Source organism: Erythrolamprus reginae, chromosome 8, assembly GCF_031021105.1.
Source record: "Erythrolamprus reginae isolate rEryReg1 chromosome 8, rEryReg1.hap1, whole genome shotgun sequence".
In the NCBI taxonomy this organism is placed as follows: Eukaryota; Metazoa; Chordata; class Lepidosauria; order Squamata; family Dipsadidae; genus Erythrolamprus; species Erythrolamprus reginae.
This window is the reverse complement of record NC_091957.1, coordinates 9742948-9757662: the sequence shown is the minus strand read 5'-3', so window position 1 is coordinate 9757662 and position 14715 is coordinate 9742948. Positions and strand designations below refer to the sequence as shown.

Below are 14715 nucleotides of genomic sequence, written 5' to 3'. Positions count from 1 at the left end.
GGTTATGACCTATAAAGCCCCACATGGCATCAGACCACATTACGTAGGGGACCGCCTCCTGCCGTACGAGTCCCAGCGGCTAGGCAGATCCCACCAAGTCGGCCTTCTCCAGGTCCCGTCAATTAGACAATGTCGCTTGGTGGGACCTAGGGGAAGAGCCTTCTCTGTGGGGGCCCCGGGCCTCTGGAATCAGCTCCCCCTCCTGGAGATTTGCACTGCCCGCACCCTGCTTGCTTTTCACAAGAATTTGAAGCCACGCTTTTGCGACTGGCTTGGGGATACTAATTTTCTCAGCCCTCTTTCTGGGTCCCACAGTATACAGGTGCTCAATGGAAGGCAGGCTGGCAATTATTCATCCATCCATCCATTCATAATGTTTACAGCCCCTGCCTATGAATGAATGTATGTTGAAGGTGAAGAATGTTGATGGACTGTAAATGATTTTTTTTAGATTAAGTTGGGGTTTACCTGACCGTACCCGTAGGAGCCTATCACTGACTAGGGTAGGGTCCAATTAGCCCCCAGTCTCACTCGTGAGAAGACCTCCTCTGGAGTAACCACTCCTGTCTCTTGCCAGCTCTGCGCGCTCGTGCATTAAGAAGAGGAGAAATCTCTTCCTCCTCATTGCTGGTGTGAGGTGATGGAGGTTCCGAAGGCCCTGACTGAACCTCTGCCTCTGGTACCGAATCCTTGTCATCCTCCCCAATGTCCAACTCAGGTGCCAGCTGCACAGGCCACTGCGCATCACCAAATCGGTCTCCTCTCGAACGGGATCCGCTGTCATCTTCACGGGCTACTGGTGGGCCACCACAGGCGTGCATGCAAACCGATTACACATATGCATGAAGCGAGCAGGTGTGTGGAGGTCAAACCAGTAGTGACATAATGTGAAACCCACTGCTGGTAACGTCAAAATATCCAGCTCCTCATTTTGAAAAAAAAAAGTGTTGGGGTTTTTTTTCCATAAAGAAAAACAAATTCATTATTTCATCAACTCTTCAGCAGCTGTTCTGTTCCATCCCGCCAATTTTTTGGCCCAACGCCTGAGGGCCTGCAGGACTCATTGCAAAACAGAGGCCCCTGGCTTGTCTCTTCAAAGTGATGACATGGAAATGAGTCATCTCACATCCTTGGGAAAATACCTAGCAGCTTTCCCTCTCTTCCCCCTCTCTCCATTTTTAGATGGATTATTCCTTTTTTTCCCTTGGTGCTGCTGGCCTAAATTGGGCATAATCCGCCCCGCGTCTACGGAGAGGGGCGGCATACAAATCTAATAAATAATAATAATAATAATAAAATAATAATCGGGACCTGGTTTGGTTCTGCAACCCAACAGGACCGACACAGACTTCAGAGGATAATCAGAACTGCAGAAAAACAATTGCTGCCAACCTGCCTTCCATTGAGGACCTGTATACTGCACGAGTCAAAAAGAGGGCGGGGGAAATATTTACTGACCCCTCACATCCTGGACACAAATTGTTTCAACTCCTACCCTCAAAACGTCGCTACAGAGCACTGCACACCAAGACAACTAGACACAAGAACAGTTTTTTTCTGAACGCCATCACTCTACTAAACAAATAATTCCCTCAACACTGTCAGACTTTCTACTAAATCTGCACTTCTATTCTACTAGTTTTTCTCATCATTCCTTTCACCCATTTCCTCCCATGTTGACTATATGACTGTAACTTGTTGCTTATATCCTAAGATTTTTATTAATATTGCTTCTTCATTGCTTATTTGACCCCTATGACAGTCATTAAGTGTTGTACCACATGATTCTTGACAAATGTATATTTTATTTTATGTACGTTGAGAGCATATGCACCAAGACAAATTCCTTGTGTGTCCAATCACACTTGGCCAATAAAAATTCTATTCTATTCTATTCTATTCTTTTCTATTCTCTCACTTCCCAGATCAATTTATAGAATCTTTGTACCATGTTTATTGTAGCAATGTGTAGCAATGAAAAACTGCAAAGACTGGGAAAAAAACCTTCTTCGGAGGGAGTAGGAATGAAAAAATCCTGCAAGCTGGGAAGATTGTTAGTACCTCGTTGGAGCTGAAAAAACTTTGGAGAGAGTAGCAATGAGAACAAGCCTGCAAAGATTTAGGGCTGGAAAAAAACCTTCGGGAGGAGTAGGAGTGAAAAAAATCCTGCAAGCCTGGAAGATAGTTAGCACCTCGTTGGGGCTGGAAAAAACCTTCTTCAGAAAGAGTAGCAATCAAAACAAGCCTGCAAAATCCTAGGGCTGGAAAAAAACTTCTTCAGAGGGAGGAGGAATGAAGAAATCCTGCAATCCAGGAAGATTGTTAACACCTTTTTAGGGCTGAGAAAAAAACCTTTTTTTTGAAGAAAGTAGCGATGAAAACAAACCTGCAAAGACTTAGAGCTGGGGAAAAAACCCTTCAGAGGGAGTAGGAATGAAAAAATCCTGCAAGCCAGGAAGATTGTTAACACCTTTTTAGGGCTGGGGAAAACCCTTCTTTGAAGAGAGTAGTGATGAAAACAAACCTGCAAAGACTTAGAGCTGGAAAAAAATCTTCAGAGGGAGGAGGAATGAATAAATCCTGCAATCCAGAAAGATTGTTAACACCTTTTTAGGGCTGGGAAAAAAACCTTTTTTGAAGAGAGTAGCAATGAAAACAAGGCTGCAAAGACTTAGAGCTGGAGAAAAAACCTTCAGAGGGAGTAGGAATGAAAAAATCCTGCAAGCCAGGAAGATTGTTAGCACCTTTTTTAGGGAAAAAACTTTTTTGAAGAGAGTAGCGATGAAAACAAACATGCAAAGACTTAGAGCTGGAAAAAAAATCTTCAGAGGGAGTAGCAATGAAAAAGCCTGCAAGCCAGGAAGAACCAAGAAAATAGCTAGCACCTCGCTAGGGCTGAAAAAAAAAAGGTTTGAAAAAGCTACGTTCAGAGTGTTAGACACACACAAATTTTCAGCCTCTTTTAAGGGGGTGAAAGGAGTGTCTTATACTCCGAAAAATACGGTAATCCTGTTTCTTTATTTGTAAACAGATTGGCGGGATCCCTAACTTAAATCCTAAATCACATAAGCAGTGGGGGGTAGCTGCTGGTTCGGCGGAAATTTGCCGCTGCTCACCGAACCAGCAGCAATGGCCGGTCTTCCGGTTGCCGTGTCTTGCAAATCCCCCCCCTCTTTGCATGCACAAGGACTTTTGTGCATATGCAGAGAGTCATTTCCATGAAGTGACTTCCGTCACAATGTGAACTGTTAGGGAAGGTAAGTAAAACCTGCCCCTGCACATAAACTTAAATCACAATAATACACAACCTCCCTGCTTTATAAAATGCAGTGGTACCTCTACCTAAGAACGCCTCTTCTTATGAACTTACGAACTGGGTGTTCAAGATTTTTTTGCCTCTTCTCAAGAACCATTTTCCACTTACAAACCCGAGCCTCCGAAAGTGTAACCGGAAAAGGCAGGGAGAAGCCTCTGTGGGGCTTCTCTAGGAATCTCCTGGGAGGAAACAGGGCTGGAAAAGGTGGGGAGAAGCCTCCATGGGGCCTCTCTAGGAATCTCCTGGGAGAAAACAGGGCAGGAAAAGGCAGGAAATAGTTTCCGTGGGGCCTCTCTAGGAATCTCCTGGAAGGAAACAGGGCTGGAAAAGGCAGGGAGAACCTCCGTGGGGCCTCTCTAGGAATCTCCTGGGAGGAAACAGGACCTCCACCCACCCTGTGGTTTCCCCAATTGCACGCATTATTTGTTTTACATTGATTCCTACGGGAAAAGTTGCTTCTTCTTACAAACTTTTCTACTTAAGAACCTGGTCACGGAACGAATTAAGTTCTTTAGTAGAGGTACCACTGTATTAGAATTACATGTTTAAAACTGGTAAACTCCGTGTGTGTGGATCTATATCTTGAAGGGCTCATCGTTGGGACAGAACATTAATAAAACTCTTTGTCTTTGGAAGACCTTGACCCTTGATGTCCCTCTTCTTCTTCTCAGGGCGCAGAAGGAAAACCTGGCCATCAAGGAGAAAAGGGCAAAGCTGGACTTAAGGTATGGGCGATTCCATCTTTTCTTAACCTCTGGAGAATCTCCTCTGCTTTCTGTTGGGTCTCAAATTGAAATTGAACGAGTCCAAAGACGGGCTACAAAAATGGTAGAAGGTCTTAAGGATAAAACTGACCAGGAAAGACTTCATGAACTCAATCTGTCTAGTCTGGAGGGCAGAAGGGAAAGGGGAGACATGATCGAAACATTTAAATATGTGAAAGGGTTAAATAAGGTTTCCCTTCAAGTGCCCCCTTCCCATGGCCATCTGTAGGCAAGAAACAGCCTTTTCCCCCAATTTCTGGTGGGCCCGCTAGGTTTGTTTTCACCTTCTCCAGGCTATAGAGGCTTCCCTGGAGCCTGGGGAAGGGCAAAAATACCCTTCCCCATTCTCCCGGAGGCCCTCCGGAAGCCGAAAATGCCCTCACAGAGCCTCCACGCAAGCCGAAAATCAGCTGGACGGTGCGCGTATGCATGCTTGAACTGAGCTAGGGCAACATAAGGCTTCACGTGCCATCTGTGGCATCCGTGCCATAGCTTCGCCATCATGGCCTAGACAGATGTTCAACCAAGGGGACTGGTCTGGTTTCAGTGGCTGATGCTCCTCCTCTTCTTCAGGGCAGTAAAGGTCATGAAGGACATCTTGGAGAGACAGGCCCACCTGGACCTATGGGCTCAAGAGGAACTCAAGGCCTCAAAGGATCAAGAGGGACCCTTGGACCTAGGGTGAGAATTCACTTTTTAATGAACTCTCGAGTTATAAGCCATTAAAACTATTTCCCCCTCTTGTTACCTGTTTTCTACCAGTCATGTTTTCATCCACTCATCCAGCCACCCAAATAGGATCTTTTTGTAAGCTCCTGGGCAGAGCTATACCAGAGGTGGGAGTCTCGCAGCTGGATTCTCATAACTGCAAATTTGCCCCCTTATTTTCCTTCCCCAACCTGCCTTCCATTGAGGACCTGTATACTGCACGAGTCAAAAAGAGGGCTGTGAAAACATTTACTGACCCCTTGCATCCTGGACATAAACTACTTCAACTCCTACCCTCGAAACGACACTATAGAGCACAGCACACCAAGGCAAATAGACACAGGAACAGTTTTTTCCCCAAACGCCATCACTCCGCTAAACAAATAGTTCCCTCAACACTGTCAAATCATTTACTAAGTCTGCACTACTATTACTACTAGTTTTTTCTCATCGTGCCTATCGCCCATTTCCTCCCACTTATGATTGTATGACTGTAACTTGTTGCTTGTATCCTTAAGATTTTAATTTTCTATTCTATATTTTTCTTTTCTATTCTATTCTATTCTATATTTTCTATTCTATTTTATTCTTTTCTATTCTATTCCATTCTCTCTTCTCTTCCTATTCTCTTCTCTATTCTATTCTATTCTATTCTATATTTTCTTTTCTTTTCTATATTTTTCTTTTCTTTTCTATTCTATTCTATATTTTCTATTCTATTCTATTCTTTTCTATTCTATTCTATATTTTCTTTTCTATTCTATTCTATTCTATGAACCATCAGGAGAGCAAGATACAGGTCTAGAAAAGTCCAGATCCTCTTGAGTGTCGCCTTACTTTTCTGTGACATAATTCTAAGACTAATTTCCTCTTCTTCTATTTAAATACAAACTAGAGGAAAATGGTGGTGTTTTTCAGGCAGCTTTGGGAGATAATAGGTGGATTCGTTCAGTTTAGAGAATTTCCTGGAAGGTTCGCCAAAGGAAAGGCTTGTGAACACGAATGGAGAGAGGCTAAAACCTGGAAACTTTTTTTAAAAAGTGCGAATAGATATGAACTTGAGAGATAAGAGAACATTATTTTTTTTCCCTCCTGTGCTAAAATATGGAACCAATTTTGAGAAGAACAAGAATGGAATTGATTCTCTGTTGTTCTTCACAGGGACCGCCTGGCCAAATGGGCGTTGAAGGAGAAACAGGATTAAAAGGCTATCAGGTAACCATGGTCTGCCACTGTTGCAGCTACCTTAGACTACCTTTTAGCAAGCATGCAGTGGTCTGTGTAGGATTTCTCTTGCTGTCTTTTGGTAACCGGGAGCTGGGTTTTTGGTGTTTTTGGCTTGGGACATCTCAGCTTCTTCTCAAATGTGTGTCCTCTTCTCCACCTCTGGAGAAAACCAAAGAATGATGAGTGGGGTTGGGAGTGATGGAGAGAATGGGAGAGAGAGACAGATAGAGTGAGAGAGAGAGACTGGAGAGAGAGAGACTGAGAGGGACAGAAAGACAGAGAAAGGAAGAGAAGGAGACAGAGAGAGAGAGAGAGACGGAGACAGAAAGAGAGAAAGAGGGAGACATAAAGAGAGAAAGAGAGTGACAGAGACTGAAACTGAAAGAGGCAGAGAGACAGAAACAGAGAGAGAAAACGAGAGAGAGAGAGACTGAGAGAGAGAGATTGAGAGAGAGGGAGACACAAACACAGACAGAGAGCGAGAGACAGAGAAATGGAAACGGAGAAACAGGGAGAGGGAGACAGAGAGGGAGCAAGAGAAAGAAAGAGGGAGAGAAAGAAAGAAAGAGAGACAGACAGACAGAGAGGGAGAGAAAGAAAGAAAGAAAAAGACAGAGGGAGAGACAGGGAGAGAGATGGAGAGAAACAGGGAGAGAGGCAGACAGACAGACAGACAGAGAGACAGAAAGACAGAGAGAGAGGGAAAGAAATAAAAGAGAGAGAGAGAGGAAGAGAGAGACACACACAGAGACAGGGAGAGAGAGAAAGAGAGAGGGGGAGGGAGGAGGGAGGTTCTACCTATCCTGGAGTCCAGGAACAAAGAACTAAATCAGGTCCACGGTGCTGAAGGCCATTTTCCAAGGTCCATGTGGCAAAATAGACTTCCATGGAAGATGGAATTTCATTGTCATTGCTTTTCTTCTCCTCTGCAGGGACACAGAGGTCCACCAGGCCCCATCGGATTTCCTGGACCTAGAGGGGAAAAGGTAAATGGTCAGACTAGATGTTGCACGGGAAAGTTCAAAGGAAGGAATTAATATGTTCGCTCTTCATTGCAATGACCTTTTGATAAGATTTCTTACTCTACCTTCTGAGCTTGAACATCTCTATCCTGGCATCGTCCAACCTTTGCTATGGGGAAAGATCAGGAATGAAGGAGGTAGAGCCAGTATTACAGAATATAGAATGATAGGGTAGGAAGATACCTTGGAGGTCTTCTAGTCTAACCCCCTGCTAAAGCAGGAGAACCTACATCATTCCACGCAAATTGCTGTCCAGTCTCTTCTTGAAAACCTCCAGTGTGTTGAAGTATTCACAACTTCTGGAGGCAAGCTGTTCCACTGATCAATTGTTCCAACTGTCAGAAAATTTCTCCTTGGTTCTAGCTTGCTTCTCTCCTTGCTTAGTTTCCATCCTTTGCCTCTTGTCCAGCTGTTGTGGTCCACCAGTCAGACTTTGGAGGAGGCAGGAGAAGAGGGCTTTTTGCAGTAAGCAACTTCGTTCAACTTGTGCCATTCTAGCTTGGACTCTGTTCCTGTTTGGCCTTGCTAATTAGTCCTTGGCAATTTGTCAAGGAGGATCACTTGTTTTGTTTGCTTATCTGCCTTTCTCTGAAAGACTGTTGTCGGACTTGTTATCATTTGTTTGGGACTTATTATGGCTGGGAATGAAAATAACTACCAGCCGTTAAAATAAAAGAGGTTTTTAGGATGCCATTTGTGCCGTATTATTTAATCAGGAAGCCTAGGTCAGAACACCTGCCTTTAAGTGCTTTGTAAAACAGTTGACCCCTACTTCTTTGTGGCAACCGCCTTCTTCTCCTCCTCCACCACCTCCATAAATACACAATTTTCATTAATTAATTCTTCAATTGTCATTGTCAGGAATGTTCTCCTTGGTTCTAGGTTATTGTCAGCATTCAAAATAACATCCAGGAAATAAATCAGAGTCCAAACCTTGGCTTTCTTCCAAGTTCTAATTTATTATCAGAGTCCTGTTGGTTATGAACCAGTACTAACTTTCCTATAGTTCCCCACCCAGGTTAAAGTTCATCCCTCGTCCCCACACCCACAAGTTCATCATGTGGACCAGTCCGATTGTCTGCAAGTCCATGGAACACCTCCGTATTTCCACTGGTGTTGAGCAAAGGATGACCTTGGACTTTCAAGAAGGAATTTGTTGTGGCTAGTAACTTTCCCTCTCATGCAGCCACCCCTCCCCAATTCCCACGATACTATTCTAATTATGGCAGGCCAAAGTCTCTAACTCCAAACAATGGCTTCAGCCAGACAGTTGGATCCATCTCTATCCTAAATTATAACTTAATATCTCTATAACCTTCATGGCCGGATCATCCTCTGAATCGTGAAAAAGCCAAGGGGAATCATCAAAACCACTGAAAAGTGAAAGTTAGACTATTTCAGATATTTTATGATGCAATACCCAGAAAAAACTACGCCCTCCTTCACTTGATCCTCCAGGAAAAGATTGAAGGCAAATTTATTTATTTATTTATTTATTTATTTATTCATTCATTCATTCATTCATTCATTCATTCATTCATTCATTGGATTTGTATGCCACCCCACTCGGTGAACTTGGGGCGGCTAACAATATTGGTAAAAACAGCATGTGACAATCCAATACTAAAAACAGCTAAAAACCCTTGTTATAAAACCAATCATACATACAAACATACCATGCATAAATTGTAGAAGCCTAGGGGGAAATAATATCTCAGTTCCCCCATGCCTGATGGCAGAGGTGGGTTTTAAGGAACTTACGTAAGGCAAGGAGGGTGGGGGCTATTCTAATCTCTGGGGGAGTTGGTTCCAGAGGGCCGGGGCCGTCCCAGAGAAGGCTCTTCCCCTGGGGCCCGCCAAACGGCATTGTTTAGTTGACAGGACCCGGAGAAGGCCCACTCTGTGGGACCTAACTGGTCACTGGGATTCGTGTGGCAGAAGGCGGTCCCGGAGATAATCTGGTCCAGTGCCACGAAGGGCTTTATAGGTCATAACCAACACTTTGAATTGTGACCGGAAACTGATCGGCAACCAATGCAGACTGCGGAGTGTTGGCGTGACATGGGCATATTTAGGGAAGCCCATGATTGCTCTCGCAGCTGCATTCTGCACGATCTGAAGTTTCCGAACAGTTTTCAAAGGTAGCCCCATGTAGAGGGCATTACAGTAGTCGAGTTCCAGGCAGAAAAAGAAACACCATGGCTTTAAAATCCAAGGGACTGGTTTGGACAAAACTCAGCAGCACTTTTCCATGCAGCTTGTTGATAAAAATAGGACCGTCGATGATGGATATGGCATTAGAAGGTCCTTTTTTCTGGTCTGGGGAGCTAAGCAGGGTCAGACTTGGTCATGCTTGGACGGGAGAGCTGTCAACTGATTTGTATTTGTAGTACCAAGCATCCTGGAGTTTCCATAGGAGGAGAATGTCCGACACACCCTTTTGGAAAAGAACCAAGGAGCGACTTCACGAAGACACAAATAAGGAACCCGATGAGTTGAAATGTCAAGGGATTAAACACTTTAGTGTCCTCGAAAGATGGTCTGTTCTTGGCCGGCTGATTCTCTCCAATGCTGGCACGTTGGTGGTGTACGCTAGTCGGCGATTCTTCTTGGATCGGTCTATTTGCAACTCTTTCAAGGATTCTTTGCCAAGGAGAGGGAAGCCCAGCTGGAAAAGCTCATTTTTTTCTCCCTGTCCAAATTGTAAAGCGATTTTTCCCACACGGACTTTAGGGAGAGGGATCTGCCCTCACCCTCTCTTTTTCCATTCATATTTACTGCAAAGTTCCTTTTTGGGGGCAGTATAAAATTTTCTTTATTTTTTCTCCAACACACAGTAAAAACAACATGAGCAGTAAAAAAAACCCACAGAATCAGTGCCTAAAATAATAATAAATTATATTTCTTTGATACGCTAAACCTTCAAAGAAAAAAAATGCTAAAAATGCTTTTAATATATTCTTTTTTTCCTCTTCTTAGAAACATAAAAACATAGAAGATTGACGGCAGAAAAAGACCTCCTGGTCCATCTAGTCTGCCCTTATACTATTTCCGGTATTTTATCTTAGGATGGATATATGTTTTTCCCAGGCGTGTTTAAATTCAGTTCCTGTGTATTTACCAACCACGTCTGCTGGAAGTTTGTTCCAAGCATCTACTACTCTTTCAGTAAAATAATATTTTCTCACGTTACTTCTAATCTTTTCCCCAACTTCTTTGCTAAGTTAATTGAAATTAACTACACATGCTACAGATAGCAATAATATAAAATCTAATCTAATCCCTTATATTCCCTTTTCTATCTATAATAAAACATAAACATCTTAACTCAATATCTAATGCAAGGTTCCTGATCTGGAGTTTTTCTTTTTTTCCCCCCATTAACTTTTCAACAAAAATAATTATTATTCTTTGAGCCAGCATTCGCGGATACTAGAATCTGTGCCAAGATCATTTTCAATCCATCTTTCTCCACTTAACATCTTCAGGAACGCACTCTCAATTTCAATTCCCGGTTTACATACCACATTTCTCCGAAAATAAGTCCTTGCCCGAAAATAAACCCTTACCCCCAAATAAGCTCTCCTCTAAAAATAATCCCTTGTCCTGAAAAGAGCCAGGTTGCCGCAGTGGTTAGAGTGCAGCACTGCAGGCTATTTCAGCTAACTACTAGCTGTAGTTCTGCATTTCGAATCTAACCACCAGCTCCAGGTTGACTCAGCCTTCCATCCTTCTGAGGTGGGTCAAATGAGGACCCAGATTATTGGGGGAAAGAGGCTGATTCTGTAAACCGCTTAGAGAGGTCTGTCAAAGCACTGTGAAGCAGTATATAAGTCTAAATACTATTGCTATTGCCTATCTTTCTTTCTATCTATCTATCTATCTATCTATCTATCTATCTATCTATCTTTCTATCTTTCTATCTATCTATCTTTCTATCTTTCTATCTATCTATCTTTCTATCTATCTATCTATCTTTCTATCTATCTTTCTATCTATCTATCTTTCTATCTATCATCTTTCTATCTATCTATCTTTCTATCTATCTACATCTATCTATCTATCTATCTATCTATCTATCTATCTATCTAGCTAGCTAGCTATCTACATTTATCTATCTATCTATCTATCTATCTATCTTTCTATCTATCTATCTATCTATCTATCTTTCTATCATCTATCTATCTATCTATCTATCTATCTATCTATCTTTCTTTCTATCTATCTATCTTTCTATCTTTCTATCTATTTTTCTATCTATCATCTTTCTATCTATCTATCTTTCTATCTATCTTTCTATCTATCTATCTATCTATCTATCTACATCTATTTATCTATCTATCTATCTATCTTTCTATCTATCTATCTATCTATCTATCTACATCTATCTATCTATCTTTCTATCTATCTTTCTATCTATCTATCTATCTACATTTATCTATCTATCTATCTTTCTATCTTTCTATCTTTCTATCTATCTATCTATCTATCTATCTATCTATATCTATTTATATCTATCTATATCTATCTATATCTATCTATCTATCTATCTATCTATCTATGTCTGTCTGTCTATCTATCTCTATCTCTATCTATCTATCTATCTCTATCTATCTATCTATCTATCTATCTATCTATCTATCTATCTATCTATCAAAAGGTTAATCATCACTGGTGTAGGGTTTCCTCTTTGGGTGAGAGGTTGGACTAGATGGCCAACAAGATCCCTTCCAACTCTTTTATCCTGTTATTATTATACTCCTGGCTCTTTCAGGGGTACACTTAAGCCGTTACGTATTCACCGGGAGCCTCAAGGCAGGAAGAAACTACAGGAAGAGAAATTAATATCACAACAAGCACGATTATCATTTTTACTGGTTGCGTGGTGCAGTTTGAGAACCCCCTGCCCACCATTCCATTGTTACGTGTCTCAATAACCAGGCAGGAATGTCATCGTTTTCAGAACTGGCTCGTTTTGGGCAAACTTCCTCGCAAAGGAAGTATCCTGGATTCTAACTTTTATTACTTTTCGTAAAAAAAGAAAAAATACCTTCAGCATTTCCTTCTTCCTCTCCACCTTGCCAACCTGCAATTTTATGAGACGTCTTGTCAGCTGGAGTTTATGAGCTCGCAAACAGCTGCTCTATTGAGGTATGCAGTGGGATGTGGGTTCTCCCCCTTCCATATATTTTGGGTCATGGTTTTATGGTTTAAATTCTTTTTTTGGACCCCGACCAGAGGTGTCTTCTTACTCCATCTGGCCTTGTGGATAGAGCTGTAGAAGTGACAACAATGTCCTTTGTTTGAGGCTTTGTTTGGGAGGTTACTACGTCTCATTTTATCTTTCTTGCATATTAATGTTTGTAAATATATAAATGTATATAATAATAATAAGAACAACAACAACAACAGAGTTGGAAGGGACCTTGGAGGTCTTCTAGTCCAACCCCCTGCTTAGGCAGGAAACCCTACACTACTTCAGACAGATGGTTATCCAACATCTGCTTAAAAACTTCCAGTGTTGGAGCATTCACAACTTCCAGAGGCAAGTGGTTCCACTGCTTAATTTCTCCTTAGTTCTAAGTTGCTTTTCTCCTTGTTTAGTTTCAACTCATTGCTTCTTGTATTATTATTATTGTACGCTGTTTTATGATTGCTGTTAGCCGCTCCGAGTCTTCGGAGAGGGGCGGCATATAAATCCAATAAATATATATATATATAATATAAAAATATATATTCTTGTTCTACCATCAGGTGATTTGGAGACTAGGTTGACTCCTTCTTTGTGGCAACCCCTGAGATATTGGAAGATGCTACCACGTCTCCCCTGGTCCTTCTTTTCATTAAACTAGACATACCCATTTCCTACAACTGTTCTTCCTATGTTTTAGCCTCCAGTCCTCTAATCATCTTTGTTGCTCTTCTCTGCACTCTTTCTAGAGTCTCAACATCCTTTTTTGCATCATGGCAAACCAAAATTGGATGCAGTATTCCAAGTGCAGCCTTACCAAGGCCTTATAAAGTGGTATTAACACTTCATGTGATCTTGATTCTATCCCTTTGTTAATGCAGCCTAGAGCTGTGTTGGCTTTTTTGGTGGCTGTGGTATTTGGCAATGTTTGACTTTGGTCTCTGATCTGATGAGAATCAATTTTTGGTCTACAACTACAATCTCTGCCCTAGTGAACTAAGTCTTTTGTCTTTTCAGGGAGAACAAGGTGATGATGGGAAGAAGGAGGGACTCCCTGGACCACCTGGAGAGAGAGTAAGCTACCTTTTATTTGTATTTATTTATTTATTTATTTATTTATTTATTTATTTATTTATTTATTTATTTATTTATTTATTTATTTACTTACTGGATTTGTATGCTGCCCCTCTCCGTAGACCCAGGGCGGCTAACAACAGTAATAAAAACAGCATATAAAAATCCAATATTAAAACAGTTAAAACCCTTATTATAAAACCAAACATACATACAGACATACCATGCATAAAATTGTAAAGGCCTAGGGGGAAAGAGTATCTCAGTTCCCCCATGCCTGGCGGCAGAGGTGGGTTTTAAGAAGCTTACAAAAGGCAAGGAGGGTGGGGGCAATTCTAATCTCTGGGGGGAGTTGGTTCCAGAGGGCCGGGGCCGCCACAGAGAAGGCTCTTCCCCTGGGTCCCGCCAAGCGACATTGTTTAGTTGACGGGACCCGGAGAAGACCCACTCTGTAGGACCTAACAAGTCGCTGGGATTCGTGCAGCAGTTCTGTTCTGTCCAAGGCTATTGATCAATCAGGGTCTTCTGAAGGCCAACTCTAATCTTGTAGGCCAATGGTGGGCCAGTACATGCAGTTGATGGAAAGCCTAACAAATAGTGGTCAGATGGACCTCTCACCTTGGGAAGAGGAGAACGGATGGACACCCTTGGGCCTCTTTTGAGAGACACTTAAATAATGGGAGGGCATCCCCTACTTTGGGGGTCGAAGGACCATTTCACAGGGGTCGCCTAAGGCCATGGGAAAAGACAAATTTTCCATGATATTAGGAACTAAAGTTTCTAATATATAGGATGTTAGCACAGGCAGCATGGGTGTGTGATCTAGGGATTAACTAGATGGTAGCAAGGTGAATTGCAAATAGATGCACAATAGATGAACAATATCATGGAGAATATAAGGAAAATTAAGAATATAAGGGTTAGAGAAATGAGGAGAAAAAATTTACATAAATAGTAGCATACACCTTCACAACTTGCACATATTTATTGGAAAGTTAAGGCTGCCTGTTGGCATGGATGTCGGGAGAAAGAGGTGCAAGAGGAAATTAATAGGATATCAAACATAAAATGGGTGATGACAAAGGAGATGGCAGTATTAAGGAGAGATATGGGTGAATTCAGAAAAATTAAGGAAGCGGCTATAGAAAATTCCCAAGCGGTAATAGTCTTAGGTTGGAAGGATGCAACAAAATGGACAATATAAAATTGGTATCTGTTCAGCCGGGCTGTATGGTATGAGCCTCCCGAAAATTCAAGGGTAAAAAATTCAGACACACACACACACACACACACTTGAAAATTCAAAAACAATGTTTTTTATCACAAAATTCAAAAGAAACCAAGCACCCTTTTTGTATTGCAAAGAGCGCTTTTCCCAAAACAAACTTGTAGGATGTAAAAAACCCTTAAACA

At 41.9% G+C, this 14715-nt stretch overlaps 3 protein-coding genes across 4 annotated transcripts in view; 1 reads left to right on the top strand and 2 right to left on the bottom strand.

The window, feature by feature from the left end:
- ST6GALNAC4 (ST6 N-acetylgalactosaminide alpha-2,6-sialyltransferase 4) overlaps positions 1–14715 on the bottom strand; it is a 683294-nt gene that overhangs the window by 397909 nt on the left and 270670 nt on the right. The gene's annotated exons all lie outside the window — the stretch shown is intronic.
- The window catches only part of ST6GALNAC6 (ST6 N-acetylgalactosaminide alpha-2,6-sialyltransferase 6), a 490277-nt gene that overhangs the window by 420000 nt on the left and 55562 nt on the right, over positions 1–14715 (bottom strand). The window lies entirely within an intron of this gene.
- COL27A1 (collagen type XXVII alpha 1 chain) overlaps positions 1–14715 on the top strand; it is a 187400-nt gene that overhangs the window by 142859 nt on the left and 29826 nt on the right. For both annotated transcript variants that reach the window (XM_070758773.1, XM_070758772.1), the window contains exons 36-40: positions 3988–4041; positions 4654–4761; positions 5950–6003; positions 6948–7001; positions 13246–13302. In XM_070758773.1, the coding sequence (XP_070614874.1) occupies positions 3988–4041; positions 4654–4761; positions 5950–6003; positions 6948–7001; positions 13246–13302 (327 nt within the window). The remainder of the gene's footprint in view (positions 1–3987; positions 4042–4653; positions 4762–5949; positions 6004–6947; positions 7002–13245; positions 13303–14715) is intronic.